The 18,426-nt window shown below is 38.5% G+C and overlaps 1 protein-coding gene across 1 annotated transcript; it reads right to left on the bottom strand.

The window, feature by feature from the left end:
- Positions 1 to 6,554: 6,554 nt before the first annotated feature.
- On the bottom strand, positions 6,555 to 9,688 carry LOC147640853 (uncharacterized). Its single transcript, XM_086816027.1, has 3 exons — positions 8,472 to 9,688; positions 8,297 to 8,397; positions 6,555 to 6,962 (listed from the first exon to the last, which is right to left on the bottom strand). The coding sequence occupies exons 1-3, from the start codon at positions 9,580 to 9,582 to the stop codon at positions 6,777 to 6,779; spliced, it is 1,398 nt and encodes a 465-aa protein (XP_086672153.1). The 5' UTR covers positions 9,583 to 9,688; the 3' UTR covers positions 6,555 to 6,776.
- Positions 9,689 to 18,426: the final 8,738 nt, after the last annotated feature.

Genomic DNA, 18,426 nt, shown 5'->3' with positions numbered 1-18,426 from the left:
GTCAGTGGTGGTGACTCTCTTGGCATGGGCTGCTACGTACACTATGTCACCAAACATGTCCACCAAAAAAGCTTCAGCAGCCTCTTGAAGAGCTTCCAAAGGTACTATTGTCCATCGTGTGGGAGGCTCACTATTGCTGACCCAACGATGCCATCAAGATAACTGGCTCGCATTCAAATCATCCATGAACTCCCTAACAAAGAGATGAAAAGATCTCCTCCTCAGGATTAGAAGGTCTGTCATCTTCTGATACTTTCTAATTTCTCAAAGAGCGATGGTGCGCCAAGCCTCCACTGACGTTTGCGATGTTGTGTGGGTGGTGCTGAGGGCCTGACCTGCACGAGATCAATCCTCTTGGTAGTCTACTTGGTGCGAGCCATGTTCTTGAAGAAGATAAAACAAGAATAGAATGAAAATGAAAGACTCTAAACTTATATTTATAACTTCAAAAACTGAAAATATAACTTATATTTATATTTTTATAGAATGAAAATAAATAACTCTTAAAATTTTTAGTATTTTTTTTATTATATTTAGTAATTTCCTTATTTATAAGAGCCCCTCTAATGCAACATCTCACTAATTTCTCCTCAGGGTTTCTAGAACTTCGTTTCATGTTCAAAGTAATCTAATTTTTAGAGTAATTTTTATTATTTTTTTTAGCAAAGACAAAACTTTTAAAATTTCTAAATTCATTGAATTTTTATACACTTATAGTCTTTCATGCATACATGTTGCGTGAAAAATCCTAAATCCATATGAGGCCTATGAACATAAAAATAATGCTTTCGATAAACTTGAAAAACTATACAAGAGAAAAAGATAATAACATCCAAGATATTGAGAAAGAAACATCAAATTGTACTTGTATTAAAGAACACTTCTCATAGATTACAATTGAAACATAGGTTTACAATGCATCATATGATTTACTCAAATCATATTATCCATGTTCAAACTGAAGGCATCACCATTATTATGAATCCTTCGTACAAGTCTCAAATCCTTGTCCATAAGAGTGATGCGCTTTCGCATGAATAGCTACCAACATACCATCATGCATGAGGTCCACAAAATATGCCTCAACTGCTTCTTGAAGAGCTAGCAATGCTTGGGCTGACCATCGCTGCACATTGTTGACTGTAGAACTAAGTCTTGCATAGAACTTATTACGAGACATTCCCTACTGGAGACCTTGCAATATCTCTCTCACTAGTCTTGCAAATGGCGCCCTCGATATGATTAAGTTTGTACTTTTTTGATACTTCCTTATTTCTCGAAGAGTAGCAGTGCCTGGTCTCCATCTACGCTTCTTGTGACGTGGCAAATGTGGATGCGTTGTACCTGTAGCTCATAAATTTCAACACATCCATTTCTGGGGACCTATTGCTTCAAGTAGGAAGAGAGAAAATTTCAATTACCGGATCCCCATTTCCATTTCATGTGGATCCAGGTTTCAATCTCTGATGATTAGTAGTCTTTCTGCATTGCTCACATTTATCGTGGCACTTCAATACCTGATGATTAGTAGTCTTTCTGCAATGCTCACATTTATCGTGTCACTTCAATATTATGTTTTGAGGATTTACAGCCATAATTTGATAAAACCTTCTTTTAATGACTGGTATTTCCTGCAATTACTTTAAGTTTATATCATAATTTCTCTTCTATATGGATCCAAAATGTCCTAGAGATAGCTTGGACTGTCATGGAGCCCCTGGGGATCTAGTGTATCTTGGACACATAGTGTTTGACGAAGGGATTTGTATGGATCTTGATACTTGGTTGAAGCTATATTGAGATGGAAGGCCCCATCTAATATAGATGAGTTACAAACCTTTTTAGGACTTCTAGGATTTTATCGAAAGTTTATAAGGAATTATGCTAAGATAGCTATTCCAATGACGAATCAACTAAAGGAAAAGGAAAACAATTTAAGTGGACACATGATCAACAAACTAGTTTTGAGAAATTGAAAGTAGCAATAGCTACTGTGGATCCAAATGAACCATTTATATTGGAAAGAAATGCTAGTAGTTTTGTTGTAGGAGCAGTATTCTTGCAGAAGGGAAGGCCAGTTACATTTGAAAGTAAAAAGTTGGACAAAGCTCAAAATAACTATTCAACTTATGAAAAATAACTATTTGCAAATGTGCATGCTCTTAAAAAATGGTGTCATTATTTGTATGGTACCAATTTTGAAGTATTGTCTAACCATGAAAGTATTAAATGGTTAAGTTCTCAAAAGGAGTTAAAAGGTAGGAAGGCCAGATGGGCTGAAATCCTACAAGAGTTTGATTTTTAAATCATATATAGAAAAGGAAAATTTAATGTCTGGCAGATGCTCTAAGTCGAGCACCCATGATAAATGAGTTGAGTTTTACTCAATTAGAAAGTGAGTTGTTGGCTCACTTAAAAGGAAAATGTGTTAATGACCTTGGCTATTTGGAATTACTTGATTAAAAAAGATAACTCTCAAATAGAGAGTAAAGAAAATGTAGCTATACTAGTGATAAAAGGGTGCACTTAAAAAACACAGTGGTTCAAAGGAATCACTAAAAGTTCAAGGGTCAATAAGTGAAAAATATTATTGGTAAAAATTTTCCATCGGTAATGGGTACTTGTTATATAAAAGTTGCATTTGTGTACACAGAGAAGAAAATATTTATGAGAATATTTTACTAGAATGTCATGACAATACAAGTGCGGGGCACCAAGGAATTTTTAAAACCTATGCACTTGTTAAAAGATAGTTTTATTGGGTAGGTTTAAACAAGGACGTCTAGAATTATGTTATAATATGCCCTAAGTTCCAAGTCAATAAAGCTGAGTGCCTAAAAGTAGGTGGAATATTCCAACCACTACAAATACCTGAGGGTAAGTGGGAAAGTATTTCTATGGATTTCATAGTGGGACTACCCCGCCGAACAAGGAGAGGGCATGATTCAGTGTGGGTAGTAGTGGATAGGTTAACCAAGTTGGTACAATTTATACAAACTAAAAAAGAAGTAAAAACACCAGAATTGGCTAGAATGTTTATCCATCACCTATACAGATTGTATGGATTGCTAGCAGATATAATAAGTGATTGAGATAGAAAGTTTACAAGCCATTTTTTGAAACAAGTGTTCAAAAATTTGGACACCAGACTTAGTATGAGTACGTCTAAACATCCACAAAGTGATGTATAGATAGAAAGGGTTAATCAAGTCCTAGACGATGTGCTTTGAGCATATGTTAATCATAAGCAAAACAATTGGGATGAGTATCTTCCATTATTAGAATTTGCTTATAATAGTGCTAAACTTTTTGTTATTGGTTTTAGTCCATTCATGCTAATGTATGGATTTTAACATAGAGCACCCACAGAAGTTGGGATACAAAAAGAAAAATTACAGAGTGTAAAAGACTTTCTCAAAGGCATGAAAGACATGTTAAATGTCGTAGGATCATTCTATTAGTTATGATAAAGGTAAAAGAAGACCAATTAATTTTGAGGAAGGTGATTTAGTTTATGGAAAGGTTTTTGAAAAGTCAGAAACTTTAAAAAGTGGAAAAGTTCTAAAGTTAAGTCCAAGGTATTGTGGTTCTTATACAATACTAAAAAAAGTTGGAAGTGTAGCTTACAAGGTAGCTTTACCTGAAAGATCCAGAGTACATATGGTGTTTCATGTTAGTAGACTAAAACGCATGATGGGAAACAATGATAACATCATTGGAAAAGAACAAATAGTTGATTTTATAGAACCACTTATTCTTCCACATGAGCCTGAAAAGATTCTCGAATATCAAGAAAAGAAAACTAGACATTTTGTTTTTACAGAATGTTTAGTAAACTTAAGTGGAAAGATAGACCAAAAGAAGGATCAACTTGGGAAAGACTAGCTACACTAAAGAAAAGGTTTCGTGAGTTTGTTTTCGAGGAAGAAAACTTTTCTTTCAAGGGGGAGGAAATGTTATGACATTGACACGAAACACAAAGGTAAGACTAGGAAAGATTATTTATATGTAAAAGGTTGCATATAAATAAGGTTCAGGAGATTTCAAATAGGAAATACCTAAGCAATGGTTAATAGGCATTAAAGTTAAAGTAGAAAGGGAAGTAGATGGTGCACAATGGAAGCCCAAGGGACATAGAAGTAGGCACCCCCTTCTAGGGGTAGTTGAAGAGGCATTGGACAAGGAAAAGGCAATGTCTAGCCATTGAAAGGTTAAGGGGCTGAAGTTGGAAGGTCATACACCACTTAGGCCTCTATAACCATGCGCTTAGGGACTATTTGGGATATGGTTGGGTGGAGAATCAAAGTACTAGTCTTACAAGTCGTGAAGCTTATAATGCAAGGAGCATTACATATTCTAATTCATAAATAAGATTTCCCTTACTCAATTGGATGATTATGGATTGATAGATAAATTTTTTAATTAAATATACATGATATTTTTTATTAGATTTTTAAAATGGGAAGGATATTGATATAATATATTTTTTAAAAATATTTTTAAAATAATAATTTAAAAAATAAATCAAATTCTTTTTAAGAAGAAAACACAAAATATATTTCTTTTAACTATAAAATAATATATTATCTAATTTAAATATGTTATTTTTTTCAAAATTAAACTTTATTTTTTAAAAATAAAAAGTTAATTAAAAATGTACCTTTAAATTATATATCTCATATAATTTAACCAAAAAACTAATTTAAAAATTATATAGATGTAATAATATATTTTCTAATTTATGTATATTTTATTTAAAAAAGTTGAATATCTTAAGAGAGTTTTACATACATATGCATGGATTATCTATAAATTATATATATATTTTTACATGTATGTGAAACTTTGAATGGATGAACCTATGCATGGGAGGTGATGATGACATGGAAACTCGAGTTGATGATACGGATTATCGTGTGTGTGTGTGTGTGTGTGTGTGTGTGTGTGTATTACATGTATGTGAAACTATGAATGGATGCACCAATGCATGGGAGGTGATGATGACATGGAAACTTGAGTTTATGATATGGCATGGAAGAATGCTAACGTGGGATACATATGTGTGACAAGTGGCACTAACTCAAGATGATGTGATATATCCATGGTGGATGTTTTGATGACATAGACTAATGATGTGGTAATTTGAGTGAGGTGGCAACTCTCCCTTCTTGAGGTGTGTTAATACATGTGACATGGCATCTAATGAGGTGACGTGCAATGTTATTAATAATAAGGTGGCATAGTGATGTGGCATGCCATGTCATCAATGAGACGAGGTGGCATAGTGAGCTAGCATGACATGTCATCAATGATGAGGTGGCATAATGAAGTGGCACATTAAGATGGCACATTGAGGTGGAATGCATGCCATGTGTAATTGACATGTCAAACACGTGGCCACGTGCATGGCCACCTTAGGGGTCTCCACCTAAGGTTTGGTACATTACTTAGCCTATGTTACCAAAGCCTAGTTAGACTTGGGTTTAGGCTTGGAAGGGAAGAAAATGCTCAAGTAGGGCTATTTTCACATAAAATGAATGAAAATAGACTTTTTCTTACTCAAATTCAACAAATTCAACCAATTTTTTTATATATAGATTCACCACCATGATTAGCACTACTTTCTCACATAAAATTATTATATAATCACTACTTTTTTAATAATTAATTTACTAATTATGTTCAACTACTCCAAGACTTTGAAGTAAATTTCCAATAGAGATCTTGGAAAATCTAACCGTTAAGAATGAAATTTGACCATATGGTCACATTGTTCTCATAATTATCTATCCTTTGATCATTAAATCAAGTAAAAATACCTAGTTTTTGTTATAAAGATGTGTTGTACAAAAATACTATTTTTATATAATTCTAAAACATATAATAATTAAGCTAAAGTAGAAATTACGTGCAAAAATTACTTAATAAATAAAGTTATGATCTCCATTATATGCCTTCCTTGTGTGCAAATTAGGGATGGAATTTGAGTTGAAATAAGGAAATTATTAACATTTTATGATCATATTGTCTACTTGTTTAAGTTTGGGAGATGCCATCTAAACTATATTTGTGATGTAGGAAATTTGGTATTTGAAATTTTTTATTTTTGACGGACCATATGTTTAAGTGCATGACTAATAATGTGACGTTTCATTAGAAGAGCTCAATGTCAAATTCCTTTATCAAGTGGGTGAGATCAACTAATTTTAGTGAAAAATGATTGTTTTCTGTTACAAAAATATTTGAAGGTGATCCAAAGTGAGGACCCTTATTATACAACCACCCTTTACACTATGATGGCCCATGACATGTGTGTATGTGTGTGCTTGTGTGTATGCATACGTGCGTGTATGCGTACATGTGTGTGTTATGTTGTGTTGTGTGTGTGTGTGTGTGTGTGTGTGTGAGAGAGAGAGAGAGAGAGAGAGAGAGAGAGAGAGAGAGAGAGAGAGAGAGAGAGAGAGAGAGAGAGAGAGAGAGAAGTTTCAATCTTGTTCACATTTGATAATTAATATATCAATGGCATTACAAAGAAGAATAATTTGCACATGTGATAATGGAATTGAATATGATCACATAGATCCATACTTAAATCATACAATGAAAACCCTCAACCTTTTAGAAATCAAGGAGAGCAAATAATGAACCTATACAAAAACAAATCAATCTAGAATATCAAGTTGATGGGGATATTATCAGAAGGTGATGGGAGCATATTAAGGTATAACAAAGAGGAAATATGTGTAAAAGGTTCATCTTATAGCAACACACTCTTTTTAACACTTGCAAGCAATGTAACTTGATAGAGCTTGGTAGGCACGTGGCATATTGGGACGTGTGAGATTGTGTTCTTCATATAATCCCGCAAGCAATTGAGTAATGTAGACTTGGCACAACTCTAATTCTTGCATACTTACACTTGTTGGTTTACTACCTTTGGAGGTGTAATAATAAAGTTCTTCCTGTCCATATCCAAAATATGAATTGTAAGCATGATAATCATCAAATTGAATTAAAGTGTAAGAATTTTGGTGTTATTTTTATGAAAAGGAAATTTAAAAGTTTAGAACACGTAATAAGGGTTTAAAATGATTTGAATTTCCCCAAAAATAATATCTTTCTAATCGAGAGAGAGAGAGAGAGAGAGAGAGAGAGAGAGAGAGAGAGAGAGAGAGAGAGAGAGAGAGAGAGAGAGAGAGAGAGAGCTAGGAGAAATGACCTACATAAAGTGCATTATGTTATGACTCTTGCCATAGTTGTGGCTTATTTTTTAGTCATTTTTTCCCACATTAATCATGAAGATACATGAGCCTTCTTCATCTAGAAAAAACTAAAGACACAAATAAGAGCATTCACTCCCACATAGGCTAACATTACTTTGTTGTGTGAGCACACTTATTAACATACATCATGGGTGTGTTTGAAACTTGCAAGGAGTAGGCTTTAGGAGATAAGGAATCTAGACTTCCTAAACTTTGGAATATGAAAGAATGTGGCGGCAAAAAAAAAGAGCTTCTTTTTTAAGGTGACCTTTGCATGTGGGATTCGGATTCCTTGTGCATCATTTTCTTGCAAAAACAATGACATTTGAAAGTGCTATATGGTTGTCATGAAAAGAAAAAGCACTTCTATTTAGATGATTTGTAGTGAGAGACGAGTCACATTGAGAATTTTGGCATTTATTGAGTTATTGTGGTGAAATTTTAGTAGGTAAAAGAAAAATTTATATTTCTGCGTGTGAGTAGTCATTGTTAGCATTTGCTATTTGTTGTGAGTTGTTGGAAATGGACTTTTTCTTTTGGAAACAATAATATATATTTATACTATTTCTTGTTAAGATGGAATATTTGTACTTGAGAAATGAGTCTATTATCTAATAAGGGCATTAAATCATTTAAGCAAAAAACTTCCTCTTCTCTATATTATCTTAAGGAAGAGTTTCACAAAGCTACCACATGGCAAGAATTTGGACATTTAGGAAGCGGAGGAGGAGGAGGTTTGGGTAGAATTTGATTTTGGAAACCTCAAAAGATGTGAGAAGCACGGGTTCCCAACTAGTGGCCATAATGAGGAGGTTCAAATAATTTAGGAAAACTTTTATTTTGTGTTATTTATGGGTGTGTATGTGTGTGTCTAGGAGATAAAACCCTTTTTCAAATAATTTAGGAAAACTTTTATTTTGTGTTATTTATGGGTTTGTATGTGTGTGTCTAGGAGATAAAACCCTTCTAGATTTTGTGTGTATGTGTGTGACTTTTTTTCTGGTGGAGGTGTGACTTTAGATTTGAATGCTCACCATGCACGCTTCGTTGAGAGGGGCCAATGGACGTGTGGTGGCGCCGCCATAGCCAGGCTGAGGAGGGGGCGGCGGCCCTGGCGGCAAATGCTCGGCACCGCCTGCCAAAAGGAAAAAAATTTAAAATATAATTTATTTAAAAAGCAAAACCATGAGGTTTAAAGATTTTCTTAACCTGCTGCAGCAGCTCCCGCGCCAGCAGAATAACTGTCACTTCCCCCGCCGCCTACAGCATGAGCCGTGGCGGCGCCACCGCCGCCCCCTCCATAGACTGGGGGCGGAGGTGGAGGCGCGGCGCGGCGCTTCTTCTTGACGAAGCAAAACACGAGAGTGAGGACCACGGCGATGGCAAAGGCGCCAGCAACGCACACGCCGGCGATGGTGCCCGGGGGAAATTTTTGCTTAGGAGCTGGAGACGGGGGTGTATGTATGGAAATAGAGGGGGTGGGAGCAGAGAAAGGAGCTGGAGGGACGTGGGGAGGGGGTGAGAAAGGTGCAGGAGCTGGTGAAGGGTGTGATGTGGGGCTAGGTGCTGAGTATGGGGCAGGAGGAGATGGGGAACTGGCTGAAGAGATGGGAGGAGGACTGTTTGATGGGCTGGGAGAAGAACTACTTGATGGGCTGGGGGATTTTGAAGGTGGAGATAGTGGGGAGGTAGGGGGTGAGTGTGGAGATGGTAAAGGGTAACTTGGAGGTGCTGTTGGAGGAGGACTTGGAGAGCCCCCAGATGGAGGGCTTGCCTCCGGAGTGCATGGGTAGTTTGCAGGACCTCCAGGAGGGGAGCTTTTTGGAGGGTAGCATACAGGAGGAGGGCTTTTTGGTGGCGAGCTCGGAGGTCCTTGTGGAGGAGGGCTGCTTGTTGGAGGAGCCTTGGGTGGTAATGGTGGGCGAGGGTTGGTGGAAGGAGGTAAATTGTAAGGACTTGGAGGTGGAGATGAAGGACTGGGAGGAGGATAGGGAGGGTATGCAACTTTTGGCGGTGGAGAAGTTGCAATGGGAGGAGGAGGGGAAGCGATGGGAGGAGATGGGGGTGGTGGCGGGGGTGAATTATAGTAATAAGGTGGTGAAGGGACGTGAGGAGGCGTGTTTTCTGGTGGGCATTCTGGCTTAGGGGGAGGAGGGGGTGGTGGTGGGCATTCTGGTTTAGGAGGAGGAGGGGGTGGTGGTAGTGGTGGTGGTGGTGGGCATTCTGGTTTAGGGGGAGGAGGGGGTGGGCATTCAGGCTTAGGAGGAGGAGGAGGTGGCAGTTCAGGGCTGTTGTACCACTTCAATTCTCGTCTAGCCATTGCTCTCCTGCCTCGAAAGCTACCTACAAACAAGTGCAGTCAGCCAAGGGCTAGAAGCTCAGACCACCATAGCCAACCTTAGCAAGTAGCAGCTGTGGTATGTCTAAGTGAAGAAAGCTTCTCCTTATATATACAACGGCTACCGTGACGAGAGCAAGAGGACAGCCGCTAGCACTTGAAGTAAAATGTGGGCGGCTGCGTTTTCAAGTACAACCTTAAAGAAATTAGTGTTATTTGAAGGTTTTTCTTCTATTATCTTAAAACGGCTGAGAGGAGTCCAAATTTAGTTTTTTTTTGTTTTTTTTAAGACTTCAATCTTTATTTTATTTAAAGGTGAATCTGCAATTACACTAAACCCCTAAACCCTAGCTTTAGTCTCACATTGAAACTTATTTGAACCAAGAACAAAATAAATACATTATTTGCTCTCTTTTTTAAAAAATGAAACGAAAACTTTTTTTAAAAACTATTTAAGCTTCTATTCAGTGTGTACAGTTTTAAAAAAAAATAGTTAAACTTTGAATAAGCCTTCTAGTTAAGTCGGAACCCTGTTGGAAGACGTATGTTGCCTAACATTAATATATACATTGTTTTCCTTTTTTTAATTGAAAGATCTTAAGCTACAAATAATGACAGTTTCTTTTAAGACTTTCCGTGTATAAAGGCCATGATGAAAGACTTTGTGTGTATAAAGGTCATGAGATGAAAGAGACTAGCCTATGCTTCAACATAGAAGTAAGGCTTTTGTACATGTCTACGTGCTTGATTTTTGATAAGGTTGTCTTTCTCGTTAAAATTTGTAAAATGCATATAAAATATAGATTTTAGTGTATTTAAATTTATTTATTTGAAAACTTTGTATGCTACATTTCTAGCTCAATAAATAATAAAGGCTCTCATCATATCTCAAGGCAAACAAAATTTAAATATTTGTACCTTGGCCCACAAAGCTGAGGTGTTATTTTGTTTGCTAGTTCAATAATTAGTCAAGGCTCTCATCATATCTAACAAGAAACATTATAGTATATTTGTACCTAGCCACAAAGCAATAATCAAATGCATAGTCACGTTACGATACTATAAAGACTCATGTCAAAGCCCAAGTATGTTGATACGTCAAAACAAGTTTTGAGGCTTTGTATCGGGCTACAGTGCTTTAGTAAATAATCGCCATACTATAAAGGCTTTGTATCGGGCTACAGTGCTTTAGTCAATAATCGCCATACTATAAAGGCTTATGCATATTTATACTCCAAACAAATAAGGCTTTATATCTAGCTCCGTTGTTTTGCTTACTAGTTATAATAATAACTAGGCAAATTGCCACACTTTAAAGAATCCATGTAGAAGGCTTGTATTTTAATTCCTTTACTTGATAGTTTAATAATCAGCCAATTTGTCAAATCTCATGCAAACCTGACCATTCTTAATGTTAGATAAAGGTATTATGATTCTCCATATGGAAACTTGAAACGGTTCTATTTTTTAAATGATTCTCCATTTCAAAACTTGAAAGAGTTTTAGTTTTTAAAGCCATCCATGTGATTGATAAGGTGTTAATGGTGACCAGGGTTTTGTGTAAAAGTAAGGTGAACATAGTGGCATGTGCAAGGGGACATTCATACATGATGGAAGTTCAAGAATTTCTTTTCAATAAATTGAGAATTTTAACCCAATCTTCTATCTTGCTACATTATTGCTGCTTTTCAAAACGTGGCTCTCTACAAACGTATAAAAGTAGAATTCAACAAATTGGTTAGGTTTTTTGTGAAAAGGTGGGGTGGATTAATAATACTCATTGGTGATATGGTTTAACGTCATAGCTTACAACTCAACTCCATGATTTAGAGTTCAAATGCATTATTCTCTCTCTCTCTCTCTCTCTCTCTCTCTCTCTCTCTCCCCACCCACAAAAAACACAAACACATCATACAAACCTATCCATGCACGCATGCACATACACACATAACTTGCTTTTTCCAACTAAGATAGCTACACATTTGAGAGTCACCACATTATTCTTTCACTTGACCAAGACACAAAGGACATGGCCTTTTAAAGGATGTATCTATGCGTTTGAGAGTCACCACGTTATTCTTTCACTCACTCAATACAAGAAAGGCATGGCCACTTTTGCTAGCTAAGATACCTACCCATTTTAGACTCACCATGTTATCCTTTGACTTGTTCAAGGCAATGACGGCATGCATGGCCTACAAAAGGATTGAAGAGTTTGTCAAGAATGACATGAAGGGCATGCATGGCCTAGAAAGACCATATTAGAGAGTTTGGGAAAATCCCATTACTTTGGGAATTTTCTTTTAAATCTACTTTTTGGTGTTTCTTGAGTATACCAATTCCAAAGTTGTCTGAGAATGTGGATTTAGAAACTAATCTTCAAGAGCATTCCAACGATATGTTACATGAGGGGGTTTTGACAAAATCTTAAAAGGGTTACCGTACCCCCATTTTTTGATCTTACAAATGGAAATTGGGATTTTTCTAAAATTCCTAATATGGTCTTTACGCATGGATTGGCAAGTTTGTTAGAAGTGACATTTCCAATGTGCACCTTCATTCAACAAGAACATGAAAGTGAAGGAAAATGACCATGAGACGACCGATAAAAGAAAACAATGTCAAAAGTTCACTCTCAAATTGTTGCAATTCATTGAGATAATTAACTTTTTCCTTGTATATACTTCCTTTAAAATAAAGAAATTCAATCTATAGTACTTATAGAGCTTTGCATGCACGTCTTGTAGTCACTTCTATTTGGTTGACATTATCCACTTGGAAAAGCAATGACCAATACTAAATGACATTATCCATGTGCAACACAATCACCAATACCAAAGAAGACCTATTGTGATACCACGTAGGAAATCAATGACACAAGTAAGCATATGCATATGATTTGCATGCATGTGTACACATAAAAAGTTCAAGAAGTGGACCATTAAATGCAAGCTATGCAAACCTTACTTGAAGTACAGTGACTAAGTTACATTAACTTGATGACAGTGACTAAGTTACATTAACTTGAAGTACAGTGACTAAGTTACATTAACTTGAAGTACAGTGACTAAGTTACATTAACTTGATGACACCTTTGTAACCTTATGCAATTAGTAATACATAAAACTACTACTCTTAAAGAAAACAAGAAAATAAAAGAAGACATGAGAAGATTGACTTAGGTAATTACATTATACATTTTGGTTACGGTGGTGTGGTTAGGGTAATCAGCTTTGAGCTCTATTTGTTAGAATTAGGGTTGCAGGAAAGCACACAAAGCTTGGAGAAGAAGAAGTAAGAATGCACACAACACACAATGTATTAGATTGTGTCAATGTATAAAGATAAGTTATCCCTAGAATAATGGGCGTATATTCAAGCCAGGGGAAAAAACCTCCTAAAGAGGGAAAAAGTGCCGCAGTGGTCCTAAGTGTGTTCACACACATCACTGCCTATATATATGGCAACAAATCCCCCCTGGGAGTGATGGTGTGAACGAGAGCTGGCACTCATGTATAGGGAAGTGCCATGCCCTAAGTAGATCAGTCCACAAAGGGGAGCAAGCCCAAAGCTTTGCGGAAAGCTTCGAACTTCTCACGAGGAAGCACCTTTGTGAAAAGATCGGCGAGGTTGTCCTGTGTTGGCACATAGGCCAAGCTGATCTCTCCTGCTGAGAGTGTCTCCCTGACATAGTGATAATGCACCTCAATGTGTTGGCACATAGGCCAAGCTGATCTCTCCTGCTGAGAGTGTCTCCCTGACATAGTGATAATGCACCTCAATGTGTTTTGTGTGAGCATGAAACACTGGGTTTCTCGCAACTGCCAATGCGCTCTGACTGTCAGTGTAGATAGAGGTGGCAGACTTCTGTCCAACACCCAAGTCAGCCATAAGCCATCTGAGCCACACACACTCAACCGTAGCTGTGAAAGATGCCCTGTACTGAGCTTCACAACTAGAAGTGGCCACAGTAGGTTGCTTCTTGCTCAACCAAGATATGCATGAGCTACCGAGCATGAAACAAAAACCACTTGTGGACACTCTTGTGTCATAGCAACCAACCCAATCGAGTTTGAAAAAGCATGTAAATCTGGCGGCAATGATCCCCCCTTGGGATAAAACAACCCAAGATGTATGGTGCCACTCAAGTAGCGAAAGATACATTTAACTACCGTCCAATGCTGAGACCCTGGGCTATGCATAAACCTGCTCACCTGTGAGACTGTAAACTAAATGGCCGGCCTCGTAATGCATACATAAATGAGGCAACCAATAGCTGTCTGATAGAGTGTGACATCAAAGTGATCTCCAGCATCATGAAGACTCAACTTCAAACCTGTCTCCATTAGAGTAGCAATAGGCTTGCAGTCTTCAAGGCCAAATCTCTGCAACAATGTCTCAATATACTTTGTTTGACACAAAGCAATACCTCCATCATAGTGCTTAAAGTGTATCCCCAAATAATGATGCAAATGCCCCAAATCTGACATATCAAAAGAGGCATTCAAATCAGCCTTAAAATCAGCAATATGACTCTCATTTGGTCCTGTGAGCAACATGTCATCAACATAGAGAGCAATGATTAGATGTACATCATCCACATGTTTAACATACAAAGTGCTTTCTGTTAGCCTATTCTGAAAACCATGTGCAGTCAAATATGCATGTATCTTTTCATACCAAGCTCGTGGAGCTTGCTTTAAACCATATAAAGCCTTTTTCAACCTGCACACTTTGTTTTCTTGCCCTCTTTGAACAAAACCACGAGGCTGCGATACATACACCTCCTCATGCAAATCTCCATTCAAGAACGCAGTCTTTATGTCCAACTGATGTACATTCCAACCATTATGAGCTGCCAATGCACAAATGCTACGAATGGTAGTCATACGACAAGTGGGAGCAAAGGTCTCATCAAAATCAATGCCCTTTTCTTGAGCATAACCCTTTGCAACAAGTCTAGCCTTATAGCGATCAACACTACCATCTGGCTTTCGTTTCAACTTAAAAACCCACTTACATCCAATGACCTTTTTACCAATAGGCAAATCACACAAAGACCATGTACCATTCTTCATTATAGCATCATATTCACTTTGCATTGCAGCCAACCAATTTTCTGATTTTTGTGCCTCATCAACAAATGAAAGAGGTTCTTCCTCTTCACACATACTAGACACAGCCAAAGCCTAACAATCTGATGCATAAGAGACATGCTGAAAACCCGAACAAGTACGACTAGACATAGGTGCATCAATTTTACTATCACGCAAGGTTTGCACCAGCCATTTAGGCATACCTCTAGCCTGCTCATTTTCAGCCCTATCCTCATAAATTACATCCTGTAAATCTACATCAGAAATAGGCTGATCTATGATGTCGTTTGAAATCTGCATAGGTTGAATATTTGCCTCATTAGGACTTACATTTGAATTCCCACCTGTAAATAGAGGCAACAACGTATCAAATACATCCCGTGAGCTCACACCTGTCTCTTTGGTACATGATAACAAAGGTTGCACAACATCTTCCACCACAAAAACAACATCTCGACTAATCAAGATACGCTTTGACTGCAGATGATACAATTTGTAACCCTTGCTCTCAGCACTGTAACCAACAAAAATGCATTTGACAACCTTATCATCCAATTTTCTACGTTGTTGCATAGGCACTAAAGCATAGGCCAAGCAACCAAAGACACGCAAGTGACCAATGTTGAGAGATATAATCGCGGTGTTGTGTGTATGTGGGAAAGCACCCTAGAGGTGCAAGATATTGTGGTGAGGTAGGAATGCCACATGTAATATTGCATGGTGTGTGAGAGTTGACCAAAAGAAGTGGAAAAGGAGTTGCCACATGGATGATGACATGTAAAGTGGGATAAGGCTAGAGAGCCTATATCATTGTATGGTTCATTGTGATATGCAATACAAGGAAATAGTGTTGAGTGTGCAATCTCCCTCTCTCTCTAGTTATGGAGTTCTTAGTGTGGTTTAATCCACCTTAATCTTATGCTTAATCTATGTCCTTCACCATGATCAATCCCATTTCTAGAATCTTAACATGGTATCAGAGCCAAATGGGCTCTTGGTCATGGGTGATTATTATGTATATTAGTTTGGTTGTGTGTTTCTTTGATTAAGCATTATTTTCAGTTATTATGAGAAAAAAAAATTATGCACACTCATATTATCATTTGGATTTGCATTTGTGAGGATTTGAGAGGAGATTTGCATTTGTGAGGATTTGAAAGAAGAGCTATGCAACAAGGAGGTTGCAATGAAGCTGCCATTGAAGTCTAAAGTGGAGATTTCTCATTGTGGAGATGACAAATGGTGTTGTCATCATCAAAGAAGCTGTCTGCAAAGCTCAAAATGCAGATTTCAGCATCATGAAGGCTATGGAGTCTTCATAAACAACAAAGAAGCTGCCAAAGAGACAATGGTCTCATGAAAGGTTGGTTTTGTAAAGTTTTGCCTCAGATTTTGATTGATTTTGAGCATGGAAAAATGCTCAATGTATAAGGGTTGCTTAATGGGATGGAAGAATCCCAAGGTTCTTTGCTTCCAAACAAAGAGTGTAAGAGGTGCAATGCTTGTCTAAGAAGGGACAAGCGGTTATGGGCTTGGAAGAAGTCCATGGTTGAGCACATTGGAAAGAGTGATGCTCATGTTTTTGCTCATAGAAGATGGGCAATGTTTGGTGGAAGCTTTTGGAGTTTTCACATTGGTTTGCACCTATGGTTTCAAGAGAAACCACTTGAAGAAAGCACCCTAAATATTCTGCATGCAAAGAAATGGAGCATGTAGACTTTGATAAGCTCATTTGTGAGCTACAACAACCATTGAATGGTATAAAATCCTCATGAGGGAGGTTTAATTGAGGCAAGCAAGCTTGTCAAAGGTAGAAGGCAAGCAAGTTATGAGCCAAATGGGGAGCTCATGGAGGCCATCTATGGACAGCGCAATTAAATCACAAAGAAGAAGGTAGCAGGTGCAACAGTGTTGAAATAGGAGCAAAAGAGAGCTCATGAGACAACAAGCATGAAGCAAGAGCGCACACACAGGAGTGTGTCTACAGAGAGTTGACAAGGTAAGACAGAGTATTTGGCATTGCCATAAAATTTCCAGCTCAGTCAAAACAAGTTGGCTATGAGCAAAGAAGCTGTGTTATAGTAGAAGCAAGGGCGTATGGAGCAGCAGCATTGGCAGCAGTAAGAAAGCAAACAGTAGCGAACCTCCACTGGCGTGAACAGTAAACTCAGGCTCCATGAAAGAGAACCAAGTAGGCGTAGGCGGATCAGAAGCAGCTGACGACCAGGACAAGGCGGCGAGGGCTGCTGTGGTGACCTCAGGTGACAGTAGCAGCTGTAGCCGAGGAGAGCATGCACACCCGTACACAGAGGGGTGAAACCCGCCATAGCCGTTGCAGAGGTAGCCCAGCGCAGGAAGCAGTAGCTACACCTACTGGCAGTGAGAGGCAAGAGTGGCTAGAGAGCAGGCCACAGTCGACTGAAACGAAGCGCAGCAAGACACAGGCAGCGCAGGAGGCAGCAACGTTACGCTGGAGAGAAAAGCAGCGAACAACAAAATGGAGTCGCAGACTCGTACACAGAGGAGACCGCCATAGCCGTTGTGCAGAACAGGTCGAGAGAGGATGAAGAAGACGACCTAGTGTGAAGTGGGTCTGGCAGCAGACTGGGCTCATCGGTGCACAGCAGGCGCATTCAACGGCGGCAGGCAGCAGCAACTTCCTGACACACAGCTGCTAAATAAATTTAAAAAATATTTTTTGTTTGGTTCAATTTACCCTTAATGAGAGTAAGGGTTGCTTCACACCATTCCCTCATAACCTTGAGTTCATAAGCCTGAGTTCACATGGTTTTTGAATACTTGTAAAAACACAAGTGAAAGATGTAGTTCATACATCACACACACACATTGAGGGTCCCTTGCCCGGTTGCGACCAAGGGATTTGTAATTTTATTTTTCACCCAAACATGATGATGGATAAATCGTCCACGAGCATGCGTGCTCAAAACAAAAAAATTTGTATTCACCCATGGTATGAGGGTAACCATGCCCGAGCTCACCGAGAAGCTCAAAATGTTTGTTGTGATGTGTGCATGAGCGATGCACGTGTGAGGTGCATGCGCATGGGTTGGATCCCACCCCAACTTCCATGTTCAAATCGGACTCAGTGGTTCCGCTGTGAGCGATGAGTCGGCTCAAAATGGACTAGGTGTCTAAGATGGTAGACACGGGCACACATGTTTGGTTGATGGACACTCCAATGTATCATTGAGGGGGAGTGTTGAAAGGTAGCGATTGCGGTTGTGCAATGCTACATTGATGAATGATGGGTGAGTTGTAGAACACCTCGATTAAGAGGGGGTGTTGAGAGATATAATCGCGGTGTTGTGTGTATGTGGGAAAGCACCCTAGAGGTGCAAGATATTGTGGTGAGATAGGAATGCCACATGTAATATTGCATGGTGTGTGAGAGTTGACCAAAAGAAGTGGAATATCATTGTATGGTTCATTGTGAGATGCAATACAAGGAAATAGTGTTGAGTGTGCAATCTCCCTCTCTCTCTAGTTATGGAGTTCTTAGTGTGGTTTAATCCACCTTAATCTTATGCTTAATCTATGTCCTTCACCATGATCAATCCCATTTCTAGATTCTTAACAACCAATAGAAGGCTTCCTGCCATGCCAAGCTTCGTATGGAGTAATAGATTGCAAGGCCTTAGTGGGACACCTGTTGAGTACATATGCAGCACACATGACAGCCTCAAGCCAAAACGCATGTGGCCAAGCTTGG

Source organism: Cibotium barometz, chromosome 2 (genome assembly GCF_041138505.1).
Source record: "Cibotium barometz isolate CiBa-2024 chromosome 2, ASM4113850v1, whole genome shotgun sequence".
Lineage (NCBI taxonomy): Eukaryota > Viridiplantae > Streptophyta > Polypodiopsida > Cyatheales > Cibotiaceae > Cibotium > Cibotium barometz.
Note: the sequence above shows the minus strand (reverse complement) of the source record. Positions and strands in the feature narration are given on the sequence as shown.